Below are 26,295 nucleotides of genomic sequence, written 5' to 3' on the forward strand. Positions count from 1 at the left end.
ATGTGGTACTCACTGGATCTGTGGATCGATTTGCTCCTGGGCCGCATCCTCGTTGTCGCTGCCACTCACCACAGATCGGAAGGCCTGCAGCCAGTCGAAGAGATTTATCATTCGCCCGCACTCCAGGTGCAGCTTGTATACCACGGAGAGATCGGGCAGAGTGCCGACCAGCTGTGACTGATCTTGAAGCTCGCAGCACTTGCACTGCATGTAAAAGTGCGGATTGTTCAGGGCAGTGTGCAGCGCCGCCCGAGGGGCTCCGATTATGTTTCGGCGCACGGTGGCAATGTCGCTAAACACGAACAGTTCGTGGATAGGAGGTGCATCCTGCAGCGGGCGGAGATGGTCCTGGACGAAAAGTGTCTCGATGAGATGTAGGGTTTTCTGCACAGCCCGAGCGAACTGAGTGGTAGGAGTATTCAGCTGATGCCGGTGCTTGTCCTCCTTGCTACGCTGCAACAGCTGTTCCTTGAGCTCCTGACGAGAAGCCACTTGAGTCAGATGATCTGTGGCCGGACGGGCCTCGTCGGGCGATGTCGTTGTAATCGTCGCCATGGTTGCCCTTACCACATCGGCTACCGACTGGCGTATAGTTTCCAGCTGTGGTCGCATAACAGCGATGCAGGCCTCGCCAAGTTCTAGGGGGGCTATCTCTTCAGCAAGGAATTGCTCGGTTCTGTCCAGGCAGCGGTTTGCCTTGGCCACAAACTCGTCCTTTGACAAAAAACTTAGCATCTGCAGGCACTCCTTGTACTCCGGCGTTGTGATGGTCGGTCGGTTAAGGCAGTTTACATACAACTCACGACGCAGCTTTCCCAGAGGGCAGCGCGGAAGATCCCCCACCAGTTCCGTGAGGAACTCCAGCGAGCTGCGAAAAAGCAGGAAGTGGAGCAGGCAGTCGCGCAGCAGCTGCGGCAACTTCTTCTTTAGGTATTCGTCGTCGGTAAGGACGGCTATGATGCGCTTGCAATCATTGATCTGCTCGACATACGGCCGAAACGAGGGTAGCCGTCGGATGGTCTCCATGTCCTCGTGGGTCAGCTGCTTAATGCGCCCCAAGGCCTTGCTGTAATCGGTGCAAAGCGCATACGCATTCCCACCAAAGAAGTGTTCCATCAGGCAGTACTTGAAGCCCTGAATGAAACCGTGGATGGAGAAGTCGTAATACAGGAATATGTGGGTCAGGAACTTGAAGGTCTTTCCCGAGAGGTGAAAAGCGTACTTGGGCGACAGCAAAACTCTATCCAGCACCTAGAAGTTGTTGAGAAAACGGGTTGAAATGAAATAACATGGATTATTTATTTACGGTGAACGATGTATATAGACTTTTTCAAAACATAGTAACCAAAATTTGTATGAACTCTTTACATTGATGTCTTTACTCTGCTACCCAAATTGAAAATAAACGTACATCCGTGCCAGACACCTATTGCAAAATAATGTAGTCTACAAAAACTAATAGAAATGCATAACTTAAATACCTTATACGGACGAAAACGCTTTTAAGTCCAATAAATGATGTTTTTGAATTTTGAGTTAACTTACAATGTCGTTTTCGTTTTATAAATTCATATTTTTTATGCTGCACTATCTGATCAATAATAATATTGCTATAACTGTCAACTATTATCTTTGTATCAGAGGACCGTCGATATTCCCAATGCTCAGTTCCAAAAATCGTTTTTGACGAGTAGTAACCAACTTACCTCGTTAAGGCCCATGGGGGCAGCCTGAGTCTGGAAGACCCGCAGGCGAATCTTGCTGCTGACGTGGTAGGGCAGAGTACCGTGCACCGCCGTCATGGCCGTGGCCACTCCCAGGACCAGGACGAACGGCAGTGTCCCGCAGTGGGCACTTAGGATCAGGATGAGATCCTGGAGGACGCTGGCGCCGAAGCACTCAAAGTCGGGCAATATGACTACCAGCTGGCGGCGCTTTCGCTCCGAGTCGAAATTGTTGGAATACCAGGACTTAAGCTGCTTCATGGTGCACTGCGAACGACGCAGACGCTTGCGATCCCGTTCCGCCACGTCCTCATCCTCCTCATCGACGTTCTCAGCCTCCGCATCGTCTTCCACGAGCCCGAAGACCAAGGACTCTACGGCAGCCTTGAGGGTGGCGCAATCCCGCGACTGCAGGACACAGACCCTTGCAGCCCGCTGGGCATGGAGTCTTTGGGTGAGCGCCGTGAACTGGCTAAGGTGATCCGGCTGATTGATGCCGGTTAGCAAGGCGGCGGTGGGAAGTACCTCGTCCATAGTGGTGCACAGCCCTTGGTCAACCACGAAGTCAACCAGCTGCTCCAGAGTGCGGGCATAGCTGCGCTGCTGCAGATCGGCAATGTGGTCGTTCACCTGGTTCCAGGCGTTGCGGTATTCCGCATAGAAGGGCTGCTGCACCACATCCTGGCTCAAGAGGCTGCTCGATCCCGGAGCAGGGCGCTTCCGCTTGCCGGCCGCCTTTTTGCCGGCTCTCGTAGCGCCATTTTTGTAGACAAAACATCCCTGGAAACCAAGCAATACGAAGTGAACCCAAGCGGCTTTAAAAACTATCCCACTCACCTTGGACACGGAAATGGTGGGATCCATTGCTGGCTATCTATCGAACTGACTGCGCCTCGTTGTCGTAGCTTCTTGGAGTCACCGTGCCGAATTTATTTGTTTAGGTCAGCTCTGTGCCAATTAAAGTTTCTTCACCGGTAGGAACGCGATACGAAATCAGCTGGCAGCTGTGTGTTTGGCGCCAACTGGCGGTAGTGTTGGATAACGGCGTTAGGGGGTATAATCTTCAGTGTTGTGTTTCAAGGCGGAATCTTTAAGTACAGGGGAATCGTATATATGTAGTTAGTAGTATTTTAATAATTGCCTGTTTTCCATACAACATCCAAGACTGGAACTAATTTAAAATCTACATGTACTTAAACAAGTACTTAAATTTATATGGAACAAATTTGATCTGTTTTCTATAAAAAGACTTAGGTCTATTTTAACCCTTTTGTTTTGAAAGTTTAGATTGTTTTTAAGAATATTAGAAAAGCTTCCGAGTACTTACCCTCCGTTGACCAGGTCCACGTATGCCACCAATGAATGGGACGGGACGTAGTTGTATCTTTGAACAGAAGCAAATTGTTTTTCCTTTCGCTGTCACACAAATCAGACCATTTTGGCGCCATTTGAAACGAGAAAAGGAAGAGGAGCAGGAAATCGAGAAACAATATAATTGCTGCCAGGAAATAGTCCTTGGTGCGCATTTCGGCAAACCTTCCACCGTTAATTATCTGCGCGTGATACATCACGAACTGTAAAGAGAATATTTATAAAGGATCACCAAGAGTTACTTGTACCAACCATTAATATGCTGATGACGATGAAGGCACGAGCGACGATAAATGAGTAGGGGACGTTAGCGACGATGTACAGCATCACAAAGTATATGGCGCCAATAATAGACACCACAGCGAGGACAAATAAGACCACAACATCCAAAGTCAGATCAAGCTTAGGGATAAAAACGTATACAAATTTCAAAACTTAACAAGTTTTAATCGAATTTATGTGAACTTTCGGTTAAAATAAAATTAAGTTGGAGCGTGTCAGCAAACCTGCTTACCGGTAGGAAGGAACCGCAAACAATAAAGAGGGCCAAAGCCAGGGTCCATATGAGGAAGCCAAATAGGAATTGATACCTGTAGTGGCGAGCAACCAACGGTGCGATCCCCAAAACGATGCATTCGAACTGAAAACATAAAATACATTTTTAAACTAGCTTTACGAATCGAATTGCGAACTTACAATTAGCACAGCAAACAACCAATTTACCGTTTTGTTGAAACGCAGTGCCTCGAAGAAAATGAAAAATACTAGGAGTATAAGGCCCAATCCAAAGAAAATGCAGCTCACCCAATAATAGAAAGTAAAAAATAATCTTAATATGCCTCTGAAAATCAAGAGGTGAGAAGAGGGCGGATGGAAGGACCAGAAATATACGTACACAAAGGAAAAAAGAACCCACTGTAACAGCGCAACGATCAAAAATATCGCGGTCAGAAGATATGTGATCAGCGCGAATTTCCTTCTTTCCCTTTTGTAGTATACACTTTTTTCCGGAATGTCTGCCATCGTTTGCTGTTTTTCGTGTGTTTTTTGTGTTTGTAAGGCAGCCTAGCCTCTGTAATAAAATTGAGTACTAAAGAATGTGTACTAGATTAGTTTCATAACTAGAAAGGACCTGGGATGAACCACAAAGAATCTTGTGTAACTTTTCCAAATATTTACAAACTAACTTGTTTTTATAATTAAAGGGGAAACAGAACTTAAATTTCAAGTTTTTAATTCAAAATTTAGAAATGTGGCAATGGGATCAGGGTATAATTGCCTCCCGCCTTCAGTAATCGATTTGGTCCAATCGGTAAGGTCGGTATTCGCGCCAAAAGCAACAGCTGATTGCGTAAAAATGGAAATGAAAATGGTATCGTTCAGTTAAAGCGTTGTACACAAAATTCCTGCATACATAAAATTTAAAGATCCCAAGTTGTAAAGAAAATAGGTTTCTTGCTTCTTGTAAAATCATCTATCTTATTCTTTTAAATATAACTGTCGTGCGAAAGGGAAAATGGCTTTTGCGTCATCGATTATTCTCCATGGGACTTATCGTCCCATTCCTTATTTCTTTCGCGCATCGCTATTTGCCTTTCAACTGGTGGCTGGTGTTTATATATTCACTTAGTTTATGGCAGATCTTTTAAGCGCAGTGGTGAGTCTGTTGAATAGCTGCGTGTACAATGTACACTGTACATGACTAAATTCCAAAACTATGTGTAAAGGGTCGCGAACAGGAAGCGATGGCCAATCGTAAAACTCTTGGAAGTGGCGTCCTCGTAGAGGATAATGTTTTTGCCACGAAATCCCCCGAGGAACTGGTGCTTTCCGAGGATCTGGACGAATTGCTGGAACTGAGGGATCATCAGTTGCCCGATGTCACAGCCAAAGGGTGGACAGAGCCTGGCAAAAAGAATAGGTCTATGGATTTGGACATCTACGACGATTTGGACGAGATGAAGCCTCAGTATTCCACCAAGCCCGAGGAAAAGGACAGATCTCTTGATCTGGACATTTACGACGATTTGGACGACTTCCAGCAAGCCGAGGACCATGTAGGGCCAAGCAGATAGATCTACTTAGACGGCGTCAAATAACAGTATTACTATATTCCAGAAAACCAAGGAGCTGCTGGCATGGGAAGACAAACACGAAATGGCGCAGGCCGAAATTCAGGCTCTAAAGACTGAGAACAAGGCGCTTGGAAAGAAGATTAAGGCCATGGAGGTCAACCTGCAGAATCTGCTGGACACGGCCAAGGCGGAGGTGAAGAGAAAGGAGGCCCTGATTGCCCAGCTGCGAAAGGAGTCAGTTAGCTATTTCGTTTTCCGGGCTTAGAAACTAACACCTTACTTTCTTATAGGAAGGACGACTTATGCTTCCGGCGGAAGCGGGTGCGAGATGTCGAAGAACCAGGAGAAAGAGACCATGATAGTAAGCGCTTGAAAGAAACCCAATCGAGGGCTTTGGCCAAAAAGGATCCGGAAACGGAAAGAAATCCATTCAAAACGGTCCCAAAAGACGATGCCAAGAAGACGACCTCGAAAGATGACATTAAGAAGGCAAGCAAAAAAGAAGACGTCAAGAAATCGGACAGCGGAAGTAGGTCCCCCAAGCAGGGACAACCCAAGACCACCGAACGGAGATCTAGCACAAACCCTCGTCGTCCTGAGAACCGCCACAAATCCAGAGATCGACGCCACAGCCGCAGCCGAAGTCCAAGACATAGCGTCAGGCGAGATCAGCACCGGAGTCGCGAGATCAGTTCACGACATGTTGGCCGGCGAAGCCGATCCCAGTCGCCCAGGTCAGTGAAACAAAAGGACATAAATTACCTTTGTTGATAGCAGCATCTGACTTTTGTTGCAGAACCAAGAAGCCAGAAGAAAATTGCCAAGGCATGAATGCCCCATTCTTCGACAAAATTAAAGTCCCGCGGGGCGACAGCCCCCACCTTGAGTTGCCCAAAACTGCAACTTACCTGCAACCGTCGAAGAAAGGCGTTTCCAAGCAAACCGATATTACTTCAGAAATCAAAACAAACTCCTTATTCGACATAAAGGAACATACGAAGGATCCTCAACCTGCAGGTGGATTTTTCTCTGAAGTCAGTCAACCGAAGCGTGAAATTATCCCGGGCTTGCACCTCATATCCCAGACGGAATCCTTGCATTTTGTCCAAGATCAAATCGAGTTGGCCAAAATGAAGCCAAAGATTGTCGAAAACAGTGATTTTCACACGGCACACGATCAACTGAAGAAGACTTCCACTAAATTAGATCCAAAAGTGTCTCAACTTGATGGTAAAATTAAAAACATTTCACCTCAACATTCCACAATAGAAGTGCTGCAGCTTGAAGGTGAAGAGCTAGCAAAAGAGCCATCGGAAGCCATGAACGTTAGAACAGACACAACCCAAAAGGGAAAAGACCAAATAGAATTGACAAAAGCTGCCACAGTCCATGCCGAAAGGGACTCTCTGGTTAAACGAAATTCAAATGCCTGGCCTGCGAAAGACATTCAAGCGTCGTCTGAACCAACCCGCTTGAACAAATCCGACATCGGAATACGGATCATCGAAGATATTCGCCTTCCGGAGATGGCCGATATCGACCATATTGCTGTTAAAGTCGACAGCCAATGCCAAACACCAACAGCATTAACAAATTCCGCATCAAGTGATCAGAATATTGTTTTAGTCTCCGTAACGCCTCAGGAACGCAGAGATCCAATATGTACCAGCTGCGTGGATGATACTCCCACGAAGACGGCCGATGTCTTATACGCTAAACCCGACTCGACGAAGCTGGACCACAACGATGAAAACGACGAGGTTATTCTTGAAGCTGCCATGGACTTGCTGACGAGCGAGAAGGATCCGCCAAACATAGTGGATCCCAGCTATCCAAACCTGAGTATTGAAGAAGATGCCATTGAGATGGCATTGGAACAATTGCACCAGCAGTCACCAGACGAAACAGTAGTGACTTCAACATCGAATAGAGCCCTCCAGACGCCCAAACAAAACCTTATTACGATTCTCACCCGGTCTCCCATTCAGCAAAGTCCGTTTAAGTCCAAGACCAAATCAAAGAAGATATCGCCGACAGCGACACCGGAAAAGCTGGCCACCGAGAAAACTCCTCTGAAAAAGAGAAAAGTCAACATGGACAGTCCGACGCAGGAACCGCCGGTCTCCAGGCTGGATTTCACCATCGACGAAACTTTGGCAACTAGCTTTGGTGGTGACGACACCTCAACAGTAACCAAACGCTGTTCTCTGGGCCACACTGATTACCAGTATGAGCAAATAAAAGACGAGGTTATTTTGAGAGTAAAGCGACGCTGTCGCCGACGACGACCACCAACTGCGGAAATGCAGGCGGGTGCTGCTAGCAAACCGATTTAAATAAATATCTAATTGATTTAAAGTTTTAATTTTGAATTTATTTCGAATACGTTTAAGTTTTGAGCCAACAAGAAAATCAAATTTGTAAACTGCTCCAAAGTATGGGTTTCCAGGCGATTCGACTCAAGTTGACCTTCAAAGCATCTTGAACCATAAATAGCCAAAGAACCCGGGGTAAATCGCGCCACCTGTAGGTTACAAAAAATATGAATTTTTTTAATAGTTGGTTGTTAAAGTATTACTTACCACTCAAACTAAAAAGATAACCAAAAACACAGGCGACTAAATGGGCAACGTAGGGTAACAATGGTGACCGGCTGTAAGATAAAATATTATCTATGTTTCATGTCTTATAGTAACAGTACGTTCATTTTCTTTTGCAGTCGCTTTAATCATGTGTGCAATATAGCTAATCAGGTCCTCATCTTTGATCACGGCAGCAGCATTTTAAGGAGAACACCTTCTGTTTGAACTTGTAATATATGTAGACAAGAGTGCCTTCCAAATTAGGGACAGTACTCGTGGGTTTCCTTGTATGATAACAGATTTAACTGCACATAAATTTAGTCGGATTGGTTTTGAACTATTATTTAAATGGTTGGAGTGAGGCGTGCCAGTCTAAATATCTACTGGGGCAGAACCTCCGAGTTTCCTGAACCACGAGAAGATGACGTACCAGCAGTACAGCGCGAGAACTGAATGTCACAATAAAAACAATGTTAGCTTTCCCATAATGACCAAATATTTAAATATTTTACTCTAGTACAGGGAGCGCAATCCCGAAATTTGAAATTAGAAATTTTTATAAATAAATAAAGTGGCAACCAGCCGTGTATTTAAATTACAAATTTGCGGGTTTTGCTATATAAATCAAAAAGGATTTTTGCCATTTCGTTTAAAAATACATATTCACTTTTTCTTTCTTCATCAAAACATTACATATTTTTAAGTTCGAGAGTGTGCCAACCCCACACCAGCGATGCACCGCGATTGTTTAGGAATACGCGTCTCAATGCTTGTGGGGTCTGCCCCGCTCTAAATAATTAGTTTACTCGATTGACACGACTTATTGGAAACTCGCACTTTGGGAAATAGGCCACTGTTCTGGACTATTCCTGAAGACTCAATGTTTATATTCTATTTTACAAGATTACAAGTTTTAGAAGAATCCGAGTTAAATCAAAGAATTTTAGCGTACATATTTAAAATTTCAAAATACTTACCGATGCCAATAATTGTCATAATTATGGCTACAACTAAGGCATTAAAGACCAGTATGCAGAGATATATTAGGAAGGCTATGTCAAAAAGTATACGAATTATGCCAGTTATTAGGTACACCATAACAAATTTCTTATTTGGCTAAAAGGGGTTGAAAAGCACATTAAACTAATGGTTATTAGAAGTCGCTGCTACTTACCACAAACACGCTAACCACAACCAAAATGCAGCCAACTATATGGGCAATATGAATAAGGATGGCGACATACCAAATAATGTCGTGGCCAAATCGGAGATCTGTAAAAAGCGGTTTAGGACACGTTTTAAGTAAGTGAGTTAAAAGGTAAGACTTACATCCGGTCAGGCCAACAACTGTGCCTGTCAAGGCCCAATCCCCAATTGCGGCAATAAGAGCTCCCCATTTAAGCTCAAGGCAGCAGCAGCGCTTCATAACAGGAATACCCATTTTGTGAGATCGTAGAGAATGCTGGATTTAGAGTTTGATTTTCAAGAGCGTTTGATTTTGATGTGTTTGATTTTGATGTGTTTGATTTTGATGTGTTTGATTTTGAAGTGCGTTTGAAGGGTTACTGGATAATTTTAAAACGTCCGATTATTACAGTTTTCGATCAGCCGGCTGCGATACAAAAGTACGGATAACCAAATGTCAAAGGCTGGAATTTAAGAAAAATGGAACAGTATTTACTGGAAGCATAACTTCTTCCGTTGTTGATCATGTTGATTTTTAAAATGTGAAGTTAAATTACTTACGAGTACTGTAACCAGTCAACTAAGGACTGGTGGCGAAATCAAACGATTGGTCAAAATAAGGAGCAGCACATCGAACCGCTTGGCGACAGTGACAATTTAGGAAGCAGCCATTAAATTTTCCGCCTTATAAGATGGGTTTGACTGTGTGGTAAATACTTATAATTTTAAATAACTCCGGCTAATAATTTTATTCTACGCTCGGCGGGCTATACCACGAAACCACGGTTAGCCAAAAGTAAGTGGCTGAAACTGTAGGAAAGGGGTTAAAAGTATTAGGAGCTAAAGTTTTTAAGTTGTTACAGAGGAGAACGGTATAGTCGAATACCTCGACTATTAGATACCCGATACTCAAAAAAAGTGTAAGGGAGATGGAGATATGCAAGCAGTGAAATGACTGTTTTCAAGATTGCACTCGAACTCCACCTAGCGTCAATTACAAAAGTTGCTCAAAGCTTTTTAATGATCGGTCCGACTTGAACCATTTTTGTCAATAAGATCAAACAAATCATACATTCATAATAAAATGAAACCTACATTTTCGAAAATCGCTGATAAGATTTTGTTTTCTAATTAAAAGAAATCTTTTTCTAAAGTCCAAAAAATGTATCTTTAATCAAGAAAGCTCTTCTTAAATCAAAAAAGCGTTTCTTAAATGTAGGAAACCATGAACTAGTCACCCCAAAAACAAGAACAAATTTTCTTATATTTCAAAATTGTTTTCTGGAAAACAGGAAGGCTTACGCAATAAAATTGTTAGGCATCACCTATTCTACAAATTTTTACTTAACCCTAAAATGTAACTAAGACTAAAAAAAAATATTTTTGTCTACAAAATATAAATGTTTTCCGAAAAAGAGAAATATTTGTTATGGCATAATCTGGTTTAACAAATCTGATTTAAGCAAATGTACACAAATTTAGTAAAATAACCTTTACAAAAAAATCTCCTAATCCTCCTAAATTTATGACAAGCTTTTCTGGAAGACAAAAGTAGGGCGATTTTTTTCAGGATACATTTTGTTTTGGGTGTTGTCTTAAAAGTTGTGGACAGATTTTAGCGCTATAGTGAGCATGGCACGTTAGAATAACAAACTTGCTTTAAATCAAAAGCTTAGAAAGTTCAGTGTAGACTCTTAGCTCTCTAGCCCTTGTAGTTTCAAAGATCACAGCGTACAGATGAAAATGGCTTGATCGACTCGGTGGCTAGTGATCTTGACGAATAAATAAAATACAATTTCCTTCTACCTGTACAATGTACAATACAACAATACTTTTCAGCAATTTAAATATACATTTTTACTGTACGAGTAACGGGTATTAAATTTGCTCTTTAACATAGAGCCAAGGAACTTACACAGACTTAGACCTATCATCCAAAAACTCGTGGTACAGTCAAACGACTTGGCAACTATCCAAGTCAGAATAAGGAGTAACACAACGAAACGCATTAGGGCAGTGGCTATGTAGGGAGCAGACATCCATTTTTCGTCCTAAAAAGGTTATGGACTTAGGAAAGGCAGTCTTCCGACCTGTATGTACTTACCGAAAGTGCGGAAGTTATGATAAGTATACAGGCGCCAATATGGAGAATAAGTACAACCAAACAGAATATATACATCGCATAGCCGAATCTATTGAAGTAAAAGTCATCCCCCGTATAGAATCTATACTCACGCCACCGAAATAATCTGAAAGTAACCGGCGCTTCGGTAAGGATTAGCTGATCGAAATCGCCTTTACGCCGTATCCCTTTAAAAATAAACCATTATTTACTAAATGCTATAATACCGTTTACCGTACTTACATGGCAAATACATTCCGCAAAGCATACTCAAGATTATGTCCACGAACCCAACTATAATGACACCGTACTTTAAGTCAATGCAATTAAGAAACTTGTCGACAAGACCCATTTTATGGAAATTTAAGTTGTACTAGGTTTGCAATTTGTAGACGTGCGACCGGCCTGATCGATTGTGAAGTAAACTGAAATGCCGTCAAAACATAAATACTACGCGATGACACCTTTTCCAACGGGCAGTGAGATCAGTGTAATACTTATAGTTCTAGATATATGTAGTATATGTAATTCAGTTGTTAGGGTCTACTTGTGTAATTGAACTCTTTAAGTTTTGTTTGCCGAACACATACTGAAAGAAAAGACATCGACTAACACCGCAAAAGAAAAATATAATAATGGCAAATTACATATATGTTGATACATAGGTTCTTTTTTTATTTATTTAATTACTTTCGTGAAACTTTAACGAGTTATATTTACAACTAAAGGAAGCTAATAACACATAACAGGAAAAGTTTTCTTTAAAGACAAAGTGTTCGGTGTTCTGAATGAAGAGAGGGTTCATATTGGGACACTTTTTGCTTTTATTTAAAATCAGGAAGTTTTGATCCTTAATCAAAAATATTTTTCTTGAAAATAAAAATAAAAATAAAAATATATATATTTTTTAATCTTTTAAAAATAGTCTGTACGCTGGCAAATTTCTAAAAATCAAAATCAATCAAATCACTCAGGTCCCTTGGCACCTATTTATTTTTTATAATTTGGTCAATTTTTATTGAACAAAATTAACACAAGAGAGAACGCTACAGTCGATGCCATCGACTATCAAATACCAGGGGCATGTACACTTTCAAAAATGAAGGCGCTAGACAAGTCCTCGCGTTATTTCTGCTTAAAGCAAGAATCTGCATGCCAACATTCTATATTTTATAGTTTCCGAAATCTCAGCGTTCATACGGACGGACGGACAGATGGACAGGCGGACGTGGCTAGATCGACTCGGCTAGTGATCCTGATCAAGAATATATAAACTTTATAGGGTCGGAAACGCTTCCTTCTTCCTATTACATACTTTCCAACTAATATAGTATACCCTCTTACTCTACGAGTAACGGGTATAAAAATATACTTTGCCGAAATCGGCCTTTGTCGTCTAAATCATTTGAAGTACATGAAGTATACTTAAAAATGTAATTAAATTTATTTCCGACTCAATTCCATCAAACCTTCTAACAAATTTAGCCTCAACATAATTTACTATTATGACTAAGTATTTCAGATTTGAAATAAATAAGTCTTCTAAGGCCTGTGGGTGAGCGGGTATCTCTCGGGGCCCATGACTATGGAACAAACAGGGTAACACTTTGCTCCCGAGCAGACATGCCCAGAGTTCTTAATCTTTCCAGGCATTGACAGATATTTGAAATACAAAAGCTTCCCAATAGTCTTATTCCTGTTTCGACTTCGAGCCCTCTTCGCCGAGTAGAATGCGCCGCACTGCGGGCATCCTGAAAACCGGAATGGAGAGCACGGCACCGGCACATGCGCCAATCCAGTAAACGATGATGTGTTCCAGGTGGCTGTGTCCGCGACAGCCCCATTTGAGGGCCGTGGCCAGGACGGGATTGAAGTATCCGCCGGAGAAGTTAAAGGCTGCAAGCAGGACATAGTTAAAGGCATAAACTACTTAAGAGTCCAGCATTGGGCAGGCGGATCGGACCGGAGAAGCGCTACGCCACTCACCTGCGACCACCAAACTGGTGCCGATGAAGGAATCAATGTAGCTCCCGAACCGCGGCTCCTTTTCGCTGATCGTCTTCGAGGCCAGGCGGCAGAGTAGCGTGGCCACGCCCTCTATGACCGCGCCCAAATATGGGCTGACCTGCAGGTCGGCGTTGCAGGCCTCAAAGGCCCGTCCGCGGTGAGTCTCGGCCAGCTCCAGCCACCAGAAGAGCTGCACCACCCGGTACACACAGCAGCCGCCCATCAGCTCGGCCCAGCTGCGCAGGGCCATCTCCTTGAAGCTGGTGCGACCCTCGACCACGTCCTCCATGTGGGTGTACGGGCAGGCGGAGGCGTCGCCCCATACGCGACCCCACCAGATGGTCAGCAGGAACAGGCAGACGGCGTACATAGACACTCCAAAGTTGTCGGCCACTGAGAACGAGATTTCAGAATGTCAGCTTTAAGGCCCTACACTGATAAAAAAAACGTAGTAAATCCAAATATTTCATATTCAACCCAAATATTTTTCGCTTTGATTTTCATCCATTGCGGTTTTTATTAAATTTAAATATGCGCATATTAACCTTTTTTTCCATATTAAATTTAAATATTTTCGGAATAGATTTTAATATTTTAAATATTTAAGTTAAATATAAGCCATATTTAAATTAAATACAATGCATATTTATATATAATACAATGAATATTTGATTTTAAATTTTAAAAATTTGAATTAAATAGTACACGTATTTAATATAAACTGAAACCATATTAAATTTGAACATTTTAATAGTTAAATGAATAACCGAAATGTTAAAATTCAATATAAGTCATATTAAGATTCAATACTAGACATATTTATTCAAAATATGGCAATTGTAATACACTAAAAAAAATTAGTACACAAATTTTATTTTTGATTTTTCGATTTTATTTAAATATTTATTTTTCATAACGGCTTGCTGGAAGGTACAAATAATACAATTATATTTATTTTACAGAGATCTGTATACAACATATTTTTTAGCATTTACATCATACATGTGCATTGGATGGCTTGAAAACTCTTCAATGTTCTTAAGAACTAATACATTTTTAATTTTTCCGCATTCATATGCCTGCAAAAACTCAGCTCAGATGGGTTTTGTTCCATTTTTCTAAGACAAGATTCCAGTCTGAGATCTGCCTCATTAATTCCGTTTTTCAGCCAAGTTTCGTCAAAATCGAGCAGTTTCCACTTTTTGTTTGGATCGCAACAGGAACCTCGAAGATGTAATCAAGTTTAATACGCTTCGTTCTGGAATTTGTATATTTGCAAGGAATGAAATAGAAAAAAGTTATTATTTATTATAAAACCTACTTTGCCTTATTCTAACTTTTAAAAATGTATTTATTTCTACGTTTTTTTACTTACCCATGACTTTGCCAGGAACGGTAAACGCACGCTGTGTGTGGGTAGATGTGTTGCAGCAAATGTACATGTGTGTGTTCGCTAAGGCAAGCTCAACTTTGTTGGCGACCAAGCAACGGTAAACGCACGCTGTGGTATATGTATGTATGTGTGTGTAGCTGCACTTGAATGTACATATGTACATAGTATGTACTACATACGTTTCTGAGAACCGAAAAATTTAAGCCACTTTACAATTATTACAAACTTCACTTTAGTTAGATTTCTTTTTATCCACTGCGTGCATATGTATGTATATATATGCGTGTGAACGCGCGCGCTATTTTGTTGGATTCTACGAAAACGAAGTACGGGTGAAATAATTTGATAATTTAAATTTAACTTTGTATGTATTTTTTTATGTTTAGGCTATTTATTTAGGCTATCACTTAAACAAAGCTCCTACACGTCCTACTTCTTTGGCTGCAATTATGAAATGGCAAGCGTCGTGCTGTGTTGAAGAAGCGGAATCAATTGTACATACATACATATGTATGTACATATGTATGGCCGAATACAGTTCAAAGAAAAAGACAAGCCGCGATATATGTATGTATGTCCTTTCTGTCTTTAAATGTAGCTGCCCACATACACACTTATTTATTTAAATAAACTTCACATCGATTTTTTGATAGCGCGATCAATTGTCCTTTTTGGCTTTGATGCCCACACATTGAATATTATATTTTTATGCCGACTTCGCTTTAATAAAGACCCGACACGTCCAACTTCTTCGACTGCAACTTTTCAATGGCACGCGTCGTGAAGTGGTAAAGAAGAAGAGTCATAGATCAAAGCAAACGCGAAATAATGAATGCGTGTAGCATAGAGCAAAAGAAAACCGCCAAAAATTATCTTAGCGCCCGCGTTTGTTTTTTGCCCATTTACATTCTTATTTACATATGAATGCCAATTTACTTTAATGTATATCAATTTGTTTTTAAAAATGTGCATATAATGTTTGGTCTGAACAGTTTATGAAATAAATCTTTTTGTAAAAGAAGTCAGCTTAAAATTAAAATATTTAATTTAAATATTTCCGTACTTAAAATCGGACAGGGCAGAAACTTATATTTAAATATGAAACATATTTAAAAGTTATTATACAAATAAGATACATTTTAATTAATAAATTTGTATGTAAATATAAAAGATATTTTCTTGAGGTGTTTTTATTTGATATAAACACTGAAAAACCCTTTCAAATTTACACTTTCAATATTATTATTAATTAAATACGGATTTTTTAAATTCTGAAAATATTAAGGATAAATATAATATTTTTTAAAATAAATATACCCAAATTTAAATTAAATATGCTCTTCTTTGATTTAAATATTTTTATATTAAACTAGGCAATTTAATATGTTTCGTATTTAATATAATGTTTTTTTGTATTAAATTTAAATATGAAATTTGAAATTTTGGATTCAATAGGCGCATATTTAAATTTACTATTCCATTTTTTTATCAGTGTACAACTTAAATCAATGCCTTTCTTGGGACTGACACTCTCGTGGGGTTTTTGCGGCATGCTCAAATCGTATCGAAAGAACGGTTCGGTCATTGGGGAAATCTTTTGGATCTCTGGGATACTATAAGCCATTAAAAGTAGTTTGCACGTGTCGCCAAATATTTTTGGGAGTTCATTTGAATATTTTTTTAACATCCTAGATTTGATTTGATTTGTAAAAAAATCTTTAAAAATGTACTTACCAATGATCAGTTCAAAGCAGCAGGCGCACAGTTCGGCAGCGGCGATTGCCTCATTGATCAGGATCGGAACCAGCCCCTCACGGGTCACCACTCGGCGGCTGACCACTCGAGCAATCTGGGCGATCGCACAGCATCCCACCATAAAAAGGACACTTACCCCCAAAGCTGTCGTCGACATGTCCTTTGTTATGTGAACGAAATAATCGGAAAATCGGATCAGAAATTGACCGTTATAGTGTAGGTACCCTCGGATTTCTTAAATTGGTATATTAAAGAAATATTCGTGATATCAACATTTGAAAAAAGAATCGTACCTCTGTACTTTTTTTAAATTGGATAAACTAGACTATTCAGACGGAGTATACCATTAAAATTTTATAAGAACACTTTGTACAATAGTGCTCCTGTGCCAGTTCAATAACGAAATATTGTAAAAAGTTAAATGTAATCACTTAAAGGTAATCAGTTGTATTGCTTTGGATTAATATAAAAGTTATGAAAATTTGTATATGGGCAAATCCGAAAAATGGCCAACCAGGCCCAAAACAAAAAAATCTTCAAAATCATCGAATTTTTTGCGTATTTTCACAAATCAATGGCCATATTTTCATAATACAGTGGAACCAAAGCATATTTCATTTGCTTTGTTGAAGAAATTTCCCTGAAAACTGAAAAAATTCACTTTTTTTCGTTTTTAGCTAATTTTAAAGACATTTTTATGATTAATTATTTCGCAAGGAAAACATATGATTTGTTTAAACTTTTTCTACCAAATCGCTTTATTGCAATCTAATAAGAAGAAAAAAATTCAAAGAGGGCAAAAAAATTTTCAATTAACTGTTAATAAAACAACATGGAAAAATCGTACGTTCGCGACCCGTACGTTCGCGACCGGTACTTAATTTAATTTAAAAAAAACAAATAGAGATATTTCCTTGGGAACAGACTCGAATGAAAGCTACATGAATCCATTTTAAAAGTAAAGTTATTGCATAAGAATATTCCGTCCCAATTCGCAGATATTTGCATTTTACTAGATTAAGCCAAAGTCGACTTCCATTTTGTGTACGTTCGCGACCGCATGTTTTTTGTCAATATTATGAAAACGATAGATCAATAAATACCATCATTTACACTAAGCAAAGAACTAACAGAATGCTATCGAATAGCAAAAAAAAAAATCAGAAAAGATTTTTTTTCTTTTTTTTATTTGCACTAAAAGCGTACGAACGTACGTTCGCGACCCCTGGAAATGCCCATATGTAGTACCGAGTACTAAACTTGATCATAGAAAATGCTGTCTTTGAAGGGCTAATTCGGGTTTTTATTGCCAATACCATTATTAAATGAGTCATTTTAGTGGCCCTTAACTCAAGGCCTCCTCCTTATCTCTCAAACCTTGAATTATTCGCATATCAAAGAACATTGTAAACTAGTGTAATTTGTGTGCGAAAAAACTATTTCCGAATCCAATGCATAGCGAAAGCACTAAAAATAAATGTTTTGGCTGAGTCTTGACCGCGAAAAGAAACCAAATAAACACAAATCAATGGATAACATACAATTTTCGACGAAAGCTTGTCTGCGAAATCTAAAAAACAACTTCGGCACCCCTTGTGCTTGTTTTTATTTTGGATATATGCACATACTTTGCAATTATAAAAGACGAGGTGGATTAAAAAAGCAGCAGGGGACCGCGTTAAGAGGCTGCGAAATCTGAATGTTGACTGAGACCTAGTATAAATGATTTATTTATTGATCACTCTCTGCTCGCTCGCCGGGAAATCATCTGGCTCTGCTATATTTATATTTATACACTGGGTCCTTACGTAATATCCGGGGGCGCGCCAGTTTTCAAAAAGTAACAGCCGGTCGCCTTTCGCAGACGGGCAGCATTGGCGGAGCAGGTCTATCGATAGGCTTTTGCACATCGATAATCAGCTGACTTTTTGTAAGAACCGTTCACATGCACATCTTCTGTTTATGTAAAACATATTAGTTAAATATGCTTTTAAAGGCTGCTCTTGTAAGGTAGCATGGTAAAGATACATATTGGGTCTAAGCAACAAAATTGTTAACCAAAAACTATGCAAGTTTGCCTCGTGTAAACAGGGCCTAACAGCTGCAAAAGCAAAACACAAATGAAAGTGAGTTGAGTAAGCATCGGCAATCAACGATTGCCCTATGTATTAAATCAGGAATCGGTGTTTTCAGTGCTGGAGCTGCCGTGCAGGATCAGACCGGCAGGATTGCCATGGAGGAGGTGCGTGTCCATTGCTACCACTCAGCCGGTGCATGGACGACCCCTCTCCACGGAGTCTGCGAAGTGCGGCAAAAGTGCGGCCCACGACCACGCCGGATTCACCGAGTGGCGAACCGTCTACAGTCTGCCGGCCATAAGGATTGTGGCCGCATTCAGTAGGCTAAAGGTCTACCAGGCGGCACTCACAGCAGCCGGTACGCCCATTGTCTTTGCCCTGGGGAGCGCCGGACAGCTGAGCACGGATGCACTGGCCATTTACGGCGCCGTGGGCATCTCCGGCCTGGTCACCCTCACACTCGCCAGCTACGCGGCCTCGAATCTCGTTGGCTTCGTCTACGTGAACGAGCAGCAGGATCTGGTCAAGCTGGCCTACGTGGACTTCTGGGGACGGCGACAGGAGACCCTGCTGGACGTCGGCGATTTGCTGCCCAGCTGGGAGCAGGGACGTCCGTCCCGACTAAGATTGGTTTCGCCCATCTGCCTGCGAAGCGACCCCAAGAAGCGGTACAAACTTCTAAATCGATTTGGCCATGTCAGCGATCCCCAGTTGTTCGAGGGCCTCTTCGGAGATTGAAAGTAAGCTGTGAGTTTCAGATAATAGTACCGGAGAAATGTATTTGTTTATTACGAAATCCTAACTTGTCTTTTTCTATCAGTTCAGTTCAGTTGCAAAAAAGCTTCAATTCTTTTGGCATTATTCTTTATTATGAGTATTTACAAAGCTCAGCGTAATTGTCCTTTACCAAAAATCGGGCCCAGTGTACTCTTTGACTGTGGATATAACCATGAAATCATCGGCTGAAAGGCGGGTTTTGATTCCCCAAAGCAATGGCCTCTTCCACCTGAGGAGATGGGATGTTAGTTCATGATTTCTGTACTTGTGATGAGTACTCACCGTATCCGGCAGCTTCCGGTTAAAGGTTTCCGGGAGCAAAAGCGAGAGGAGTCCAGCTACCAGCGATAAGCCCCCGAATAGCAGCAGGGGCAGCGGCTCGTAATATGATGCCTGACGAGAACGTAATAAAGGATTAATTTCATTGGATATAGGAAAATTACACTAAGTTCACATTTGGATCATTTACGTATTTTGAGACCGTCAAAAAAAGTCAAAAATGTTTTTCATTCATTTGTAAGTCTTTAACAGAAAAAGTTTAACTAACATACATAGTTTATTATATATAGGGCTGTCACAGAAACCGTCGAAGGCTTTGGGGACAGTTGGCTTGTAATCCAACCAACCAAAACCGTCGGTGTCACAGAATCTAAAGCTTCGGATTTGGTCTGATTTGAGGAACATTTAAAAAAAAGCCTACTGTTCGGTCGGTCTTAATTCCCCTTCTTATTTTTGAACCGGTTTTTGTGCCATTTGTTTGGAAGAGATTCCTGATTGTGCAAGCTTTGCGAAAAGTCTTGAAGCGATTTAAGGTTTTGTATATTCCAATTCTCCTGTTCAATGTCAACAAATTGGGTTGATGCTTTTGAGAAGACTATAGGATCAATCGATTGGGACTGGACTTACCAAAAGAGGCACGAAAGGTGCCAGCATTGCTCCAAAACGTGCAAATGTGGACATGACACCGACGCCGCCGCTCCGAATAACCTGAAATAAATCCGGCACAATTCAGTCGGTTGTGTTGACTCGACTAAGTGGGAGCTCCTTACCGTGGGCATCATTTCCGCAGTAAAGGTGTATATGACGGCGAAGGATGATGTGATGCCCAGTTTTCCGACAAGGAAGAGCGTCACAACCAGCCAATTGGCACCTGGGGGTTAGGATTGTTAAAGGTTAAGTTATTGATGGCCAGGAAAGCGTGAAAAAATGGACTGGGGTGCACATATCTTGTATCAGGAGCTAGGAAACTTACAACTCCATGAGTGTCTACCTTCAACTCCGGTCTGGCAGGGAATCCAATCCTCTTGCGCTTAGCGGATATGTACAGTGAATTGGAATATAATTGAAACTTAAGGGTCAGGCTAGATACTTTTATTATATATTTGGTTTGAACAAAATAATTACACACAAAGCCAAATACTTAAAACCAGGGAGCGTAAATATTACTATTCTTACCATTTACTGATCAAAAACTGCCTATTTACTTACCCAGAGTTACGAAACCGCTGCCTACACACGTGATAGAGCAGAGCAGCAAGGATCCGGAAAGGGCCAGACGTCGGCCGAGTTTCCGCAGGAACAGCTACTGGTGGGGGATGGGGTTTGGGTTAGATGATGGCACTCGGATCCTGAAGAACAAAACCTACCCAGGCGAGACTGTAGCCGGGGATCTCCACCAGGCAGACCAGAGCGAAGTTGAGGTACTGGTTGCCACTCAGACTGGTCGCGTTCAGCGAAAGTCCATAGTAGACTATTGCGTTGACAGCCCAAATAAGAAGCAAAATTGCGTATCTGGCCATCAAAATGCGAGAGCCCGCTACCTGCTTGATGGCCAACCAAATCTTATCGTCCTTCTGCTCGGCCAGGACACCCTCGGCTCCATACTCCGGCGCCGTTTCCGCCTCCAGCTCCTGCTGCTTGAAGCTGGCCATCAGCTCCATGGATATGTCTCGCCGATTTACCTTCGCGGCCCGGCGGATGATGTCGCCGGCCTGCTCCCGCCGGTTGCGGGCCAGCAACCACCGGACTGACTCCGGCACCAGCCAGAAGTAGCCCACGCAGATGAGGGGCGGAATCGAAAGCGCCAGCTGCAGTTGGCGCCAGTCGGGCAGGAAAACTGACAGTCCGAGGAGCGCCTCTCCCACTGCGTAAAAATAGTTGAGCACGATGGAGGACATTTCGCGCTTCCGCGGCCCTACCATCTCCACGCCGATGATGAAGGCCAGCGGGTAGACGCCGGAAGTGCCCACCGCGTTCAGCAGGGCGAAGACCAGGAAACTGGTGTAGTCCCAGGACAGCGCCTGCGCCACTCCCGTCAGGGCCATGAACACGATGCAGATCAAAAAGACATGCTTACGTCCGTATCTGAGGAAAGTTCTGTTAGGATACCACCCATAATTGCATTTGGAATCGAACTTCTGGGAATCAAAATCTGATTGCTTTCAAAAAATGTATCTCTTTTATAATCAAGGTTAGTTATCTTATATGATCTAAAATTATTATTTTACATTTACATTACTTTTAAATTTAAAACTTTGATCGGTTTTTAATTCCCCAAAAGTTCTCCATATTATACTTACCGGTCCGCCAGGTAACCGGACAGGGCTGTTCCCAACACCAGGCCAGCAAAGTGCATCGTGCCCACGAACGCCAGCTTCCATAGATTCTCCTGGCACTGCAGCCCCCACTGCTGCACAATGGTGCGCTCCGAACTGCCGTACACAAACTGTCGGCATCTCTCCGTCTCCGCAGTGAAATTCTCAGCGGAGCACTGGTGCAAGGGCCACGGGTTCCAAGGTTCGGATTCGGATACAGAGCGGCTTCCGTTCGCCATGAACCTGTCGCAGGTGGATGGTGTGAAGTGACCCCGCTTGCTCCAGCTGCCGGGCACGGCGATGGAGACCCATTCCGCTCCATAATCCGGTTTGTCTAAACTATCGCAGCCGGGTACATAACATCGATAGGTGGGCGATCCTGCCGTAAAAACATACGACAGGCTGTTGGCGGCCGCGAATAAAACAGGCAGGCAGATGAGCAGATAGTTCAGACGCTGGAATCTCCCGAATTCGCCTATCTCGGCGAGAATTTCGTCAAAGTCCAGGACGGACGCTGCCGCCGGAGCCGACATGTAAAAGAAAACAGGAGCTTGTGTCCACTAAACACGGGGAGTCGTCCGGATTTCTAAGGAGTGAAATAATTATGTATATGGCATTCTAATTTTAGTCACGCATTTTTTCGGTGTATGGATATATAAATAAGTTTATTTTTAAGTAGAAGATCAAAAATAGAAGTACCTTATCTATAAAATTAAATAAAAAAAGGTATTTTTTTATTTTTTGAGCTATTTTTTATTTTTTGAGCCTTGATTTTGCGTGGACTTCTAAAAGAGTTGCATCAATTGTAGTAGCCTATGTAGTATAGTAGTAGTATGTAATCAAAACTAATTACATGACTCGAACTACAAATTTCTTCGATTCTTTAATTCTTTTATTATACCCGTTACTCGTAGAGTAAAAGGGTATACTAGATTCGTCGGAAAGTATGTAACAGGCAGAAGGAAGCGTGTCCGACCCCATAAAGTTTATATATTCTTGATCAGGATCACTAGCCGAGTCGATCTAGCCATGTCCGTCTGTCCGGATGAACGCTGAGATCTCGGAAACTATGAGAGCTAGGCTATTGAGATTTGGCGTGCAGATTCCTGAGCTTCTTACGCAGCTCAAGTTTGTTTTAGTAGAGTGCCACGCCCACTCTAACGCCCACAAACCGCCCAAAACTGTGGCTCCTACAGTTTTGATGCTAGAATAAAAATTTTAACTGAAATGTATTGTTCTCATCAATACCTATCGATTGTCTTAAACAAAATATTGCCACGCCCACAAACCGCCCCCAAACTTCAAAAAATCGTAAATATGAACGTGGATATCTCGGAAACTGTCAAGGATAGAGAATTGGGATCTCAGATTAAGATTCCGTAGCCTTGTGCGCAGCGCAAGTTTGTTACGCAAATATGCCACGTCCACTCTAACGCCCAAAAACCGCCCAAGCCTGTGGCGCCCACAATTTTCATGCTAGATACAAAATTTTAACTGAACTGTATTGGTCTCGCCAATACCTATCGATTGACCCAAAAAAAATTTTGCCACGCCCACTCTAACGCCCATAACGCTTAAATCTGTCTACCGCCGATAGGTGGCGCATTTCAATCTCGCTTTGCTGCTTGCATATCTCCATTTCCATTTGGTCCCTTTACCTGAGTAACGGGTATCTGATAGTCGAGGTACTCGACCATAGCGTTCTTCCTTGTTTTTACCTAGTACTATTTTAGGTTATTACTATTTACTATGATTCCTTGTGGGCAGAAATCTCTTGGAAAATATAAATAAAACAAGGAAGAACGCTATAGTCGAGTACCTCGACTATCAGATACCCGTTACTCAGCTAAAGGGACCAAAAGAAAATGGAGATATGCCTAAGCCTACGGAATCTAAATCTGAAATCCCATTTCCATATCTTTGATATTTTCCGAGATATCCGCGTTCATATTTACGATTTTTTGAAGTTTGTGGGCGGTTTGTGGGCGTTAAAGTGGGCGTGGCAAACTTTTTTTTAGGTCAATCGGTAGGTATTGATGAGAACAATACATTTCAGTTAAAATTTTTGTTCTAGCATCAAAACTGTAGGAGCCACAGTTTTGGGCGGTTTGTGGGCGTTAGAGTGGGCGTGGCACTCTTCTGAAACAAACTTGCGCTGCGCAGGAATCTCAGGAATCTGCATGCCTAATCCCAGTATTGTAGCTCTTATAGTTTCCGAGATCTCAGCGTTCATACGGACAGACGGACAGACGGACATGGCTAGATCGACTCGGCTAGTGATCCTGATCAAGAATATATATACTTTATGGGGTCGGAAACCTGTTACATACTTTCCGACAAATCTAGTATACCCTTTTACTCTACGAGTAACGGGTATAATAATATCAAGAAAAGACTGCTTTGATTATACCCGTTACTCGTAGAGTAAAAGGATATACTAGATTCGTCGGAAAGGCAGATGGAAGCGTTCCGTCGTTTTTTGACGTGGGACCTCCATTCACAGAATTAATTAAAACAGTTTATTTTAAATAAAAACAAGGAAGAACGCTATAGTCGAGTACCTCGACTATCAGATACCCGTTACTCAGCTTAAGGGACCAAAGGGAAATGGAGATATGCAAGCAGCAAAGCGAGATTTAAATGCGCCACATACCGGCGGAAGACAGATTTAAGCATTGTGGGCGTTAGGGTAGGCGTGGCAAATTTCTTTTTGGATCAATCGATAGGCATTGACGAGACCAATACATTTCAGTTAAAATTTTTAATCTAGCATAAAAATTGTGGGCGCCACAGGCTTGGGCAGTTTGTGGGCGTTAGAGTAGGCGTGGCATATTCGCATAACAAACTGGCACTGCGTACAAGGCTACGGAATCTAAATCTGAAATCCCAATACTCTATCTTTGATAGTTTCCGAGATATCCGCGTTCATATTTACGATTTTTTGAAGTTTGTAGGCGGTTTGTGGGCGTTAAAGTGGGCGTGGCAAACTTTTTTTTGGGTCCATCGATAGGTATTGATGAGAGCAATACATTTCAGTTAAAATTTTTATTCTAGCATCAAAACTGTAGGAGCCACCGTTTTGGGCGGTTTGTGGGCGTTAGAGTGGGCGTGGCACTCTACTGAAACAAACTTGCGCTGCGTAAGAAGCTCAGGAATCTGCACGCCAAATCTCAATAGCCTAGCTCTCATAGTTTCCGAGATCTCAGCGTTCATCCGGACGGACAGACAGACGGACAGACGGTCAGACGGACAGACGGACAGACGGACGTGGCTAGATCGACTCGGCTAGTGATCCTGATCAAGAATATATATACTTTATGGGGTCGGAAACGCTTCCTTCTGCCTGTTACATACTTTCCGACGAATCTAGTATACCCTTTTACTCTACGAGTAACGGGTATAAAAAGTAAAAAATCACCAAATATCAAGTTACGAACATCAAATCTTGACTAAAACACATTTATAGTGTCAGTTTTACTCTATAACAAAAAAGTTTAACGTACAAGGCAATTATTTTATGATCAACAGATAATATGATAGATTTTATTTTCCTAACACTATTCCTTAAAAATGTGTTCTTATTTGCATTCTGTAATAATTATGGGACAAGTAGTTTAAAGCTTTCTCACTTGTGGCTGCTTTACACGTTATTAAGGTATGAAGTGAATAAATATATTTTCAGTGGTTACAATGTCTATAATCTATTACTTTTTTAATTCGTTTGGATTGTATAAATAATAAGAATAGAAACTAGCTTCGGCACTCCGATGTTTCTATACCCTTGCAGGTCGTTCCCGTGGGAGCATTGCATGTACAGAGCTTTCCGGTTTCTAGAAAACTAAAAACTTATACACATTTTAAGATAATGTTCCATTCAATTAACTACCCTTTATGTTAACCAAAAACCTCTAAGTATTATTTTGACATTAATTATCCGATATCCATATCCATAGGAATTATGGCAGCTATGTATATGATGAAGTAGTCCGATTTAATTTAAATTTTTCGAAATTCTGAAATATTCAAAGAATGATATTCCCAAGAATATAAGTTAATATGTCAAAAAACACCAAAGCAAAAATTTGTTTCACATTTAAAAACAAGAAAGAACGCTATAGTCGAGTGCCTCGACTATCAGATACCCGTTACTCAGCGTAAGGGACCAAAGGGAAATGGAAATAAGCAGGCAGCAAAGCAAGACTGAAATGCGCCACCTACCGGCGGTAGACAGATTTAAGCGTTATGGGCGTTAGGGTGGGCGTGGCAAATTTTTTTTTGGTCAATCGATAGGTATTGACGAGACCGATACAGTTCAGTTAAAATTTTGTATCTAGCATGAAAATTGTGGGCGCCACAGGCTTGGGCGGTTTGTGGGCGTTAGAGTGGGCGTGGCATATTCGCGTATCAAAATTGCGCTGCGTACAAAGCTACGGAATCTAAATCTGAAATCCTGATTCTATATCTTTGATAGTTTCCGAGATATCCACGTTCATATTTACGATTTTTTGAAGTTTGGGGGCGGTTTGTGGGCGATAAAGTGGGCGTGGCAAACTTTTTTTTTAATCAATCGATAGGTATTGATGAGAACAATACATTTCAGTTAAAATTTTTATTCTAGCATCAAAACTGTAG

At 41.5% G+C, this 26,295-nt stretch overlaps 7 protein-coding genes across 22 annotated transcripts in view; 2 read left to right on the forward strand and 5 right to left on the reverse strand.

Moving 5' to 3' along the window:
- Positions 1-2,702, reverse strand: part of LOC119549841 (origin recognition complex subunit 3) — a 2,948-nt gene extending 246 nt beyond the window's left edge. The window contains exons 1-3 of the mRNA XM_037858133.1: positions 2,562-2,702; positions 1,707-2,504; positions 14-1,251 (exon numbers count right to left, since the gene is read on the reverse strand). Coding sequence (XP_037714061.1) covers positions 14-1,251; positions 1,707-2,504; positions 2,562-2,588 — 2,063 coding nt within the window. The 5' untranslated portion in view covers positions 2,589-2,702. The remainder of the gene's footprint in view (positions 1-13; positions 1,252-1,706; positions 2,505-2,561) is intronic.
- LOC119549842 lies at positions 2,671-4,172 on the reverse strand. The gene is made up of 6 exons (XM_037858134.1): positions 3,991-4,172; positions 3,792-3,936; positions 3,610-3,735; positions 3,348-3,497; positions 3,052-3,298; positions 2,671-2,812 (listed from the first exon to the last, which is right to left on the reverse strand). The coding sequence occupies exons 1-6, from the start codon at positions 4,116-4,118 to the stop codon at positions 2,772-2,774; spliced, it is 837 nt and encodes a 278-aa protein (XP_037714062.1). The 5' UTR covers positions 4,119-4,172; the 3' UTR covers positions 2,671-2,771.
- A 440-nt stretch (positions 4,173-4,612) lies between these two features.
- LOC119549523 lies at positions 4,613-7,528 on the forward strand. Its single transcript, XM_037857638.1, has 5 exons — positions 4,613-4,752; positions 4,823-5,152; positions 5,214-5,404; positions 5,461-5,904; positions 5,967-7,528. Exons 1-5 carry the CDS (start codon positions 4,729-4,731, stop codon positions 7,504-7,506), a joined length of 2,529 nt encoding a protein of 842 aa, XP_037713566.1. The 5' UTR covers positions 4,613-4,728; the 3' UTR covers positions 7,507-7,528.
- On the reverse strand, positions 7,523-11,532 carry LOC119549526. 6 transcript variants are annotated; one of them, XM_037857646.1, is made up of 6 exons: positions 9,499-9,680; positions 9,082-9,401; positions 8,927-9,024; positions 8,730-8,868; positions 7,753-8,201; positions 7,523-7,694 (listed from the first exon to the last, which is right to left on the reverse strand). In XM_037857646.1, exons 2-5 carry the CDS (start codon positions 9,191-9,193, stop codon positions 8,125-8,127), a joined length of 426 nt encoding a protein of 141 aa, XP_037713574.1. In that variant the 5' UTR covers positions 9,194-9,401; positions 9,499-9,680; the 3' UTR covers positions 7,523-7,694; positions 7,753-8,124. The 6 variants fall into 6 exon arrangements, with proteins under 6 accessions (XP_037713574.1, XP_037713573.1, XP_037713572.1 ...); XM_037857645.1 differs by having other exon boundaries at positions 7,753-7,823; positions 8,927-9,401; XM_037857644.1 differs by having other exon boundaries at positions 8,927-9,401.
- A 177-nt stretch (positions 11,533-11,709) lies between these two features.
- Positions 11,710-17,981, reverse strand: LOC119549525 (aquaporin-11). The gene is made up of 4 exons (XM_037857639.1): positions 17,843-17,981; positions 16,194-16,374; positions 13,046-13,459; positions 11,710-12,955 (listed from the first exon to the last, which is right to left on the reverse strand). Exons 2-4 carry the CDS (start codon positions 16,369-16,371, stop codon positions 12,750-12,752), a joined length of 798 nt encoding a protein of 265 aa, XP_037713567.1. The 5' UTR covers positions 16,372-16,374; positions 17,843-17,981; the 3' UTR covers positions 11,710-12,749.
- Positions 17,982-18,159: 178 nt separating this feature from the next.
- Positions 18,160-20,692, forward strand: LOC119549812 (transmembrane protein 186). Of its 8 annotated transcripts, none has more exons than XM_037858088.1 (3): positions 18,160-18,340; positions 18,392-19,039; positions 20,562-20,692. In XM_037858088.1, the coding sequence occupies exons 1-2, from the start codon at positions 18,335-18,337 to the stop codon at positions 19,028-19,030; spliced, it is 645 nt and encodes a 214-aa protein (XP_037714016.1). In that variant the 5' UTR covers positions 18,160-18,334; the 3' UTR covers positions 19,031-19,039; positions 20,562-20,692. The 8 variants fall into 8 exon arrangements, with proteins under 8 accessions (XP_037714016.1, XP_037714014.1, XP_037714017.1 ...); XM_037858086.1 differs by lacking the exon at positions 20,562-20,692 and adding an exon at positions 19,118-19,253; XM_037858089.1 differs by having other exon boundaries at positions 18,161-18,340; positions 18,392-19,032; positions 20,562-20,654.
- LOC119549807 (organic cation transporter protein) lies at positions 19,140-22,234 on the reverse strand. 4 transcript variants are annotated; one of them, XM_037858075.1, is made up of 8 exons: positions 21,649-22,234; positions 20,716-21,433; positions 20,558-20,651; positions 20,322-20,378; positions 20,119-20,219; positions 19,976-20,056; positions 19,352-19,462; positions 19,140-19,298 (listed from the first exon to the last, which is right to left on the reverse strand). In XM_037858075.1, exons 1-8 carry the CDS (start codon positions 22,194-22,196, stop codon positions 19,248-19,250), a joined length of 1,761 nt encoding a protein of 586 aa, XP_037714003.1. In that variant the 5' UTR covers positions 22,197-22,234; the 3' UTR covers positions 19,140-19,247. The 4 variants fall into 4 exon arrangements, with proteins under 4 accessions (XP_037714003.1, XP_037714004.1, XP_037714005.1 ...); XM_037858076.1 differs by lacking the exon at positions 20,322-20,378; XM_037858077.1 differs by lacking the exons at positions 19,140-19,298; positions 19,352-19,462; positions 19,976-20,056; positions 20,119-20,219; positions 20,322-20,378 and having other exon boundaries at positions 20,556-20,654.
- Between the last annotated feature and the right edge of the window lie 4,061 nt (positions 22,235-26,295).

The sequence above is a fragment of the Drosophila subpulchrella genome, chromosome 2R (genome assembly GCF_014743375.2).
Source record: "Drosophila subpulchrella strain 33 F10 #4 breed RU33 chromosome 2R, RU_Dsub_v1.1 Primary Assembly, whole genome shotgun sequence".
NCBI classification, from domain to species: domain Eukaryota; kingdom Metazoa; phylum Arthropoda; class Insecta; order Diptera; family Drosophilidae; genus Drosophila; species Drosophila subpulchrella.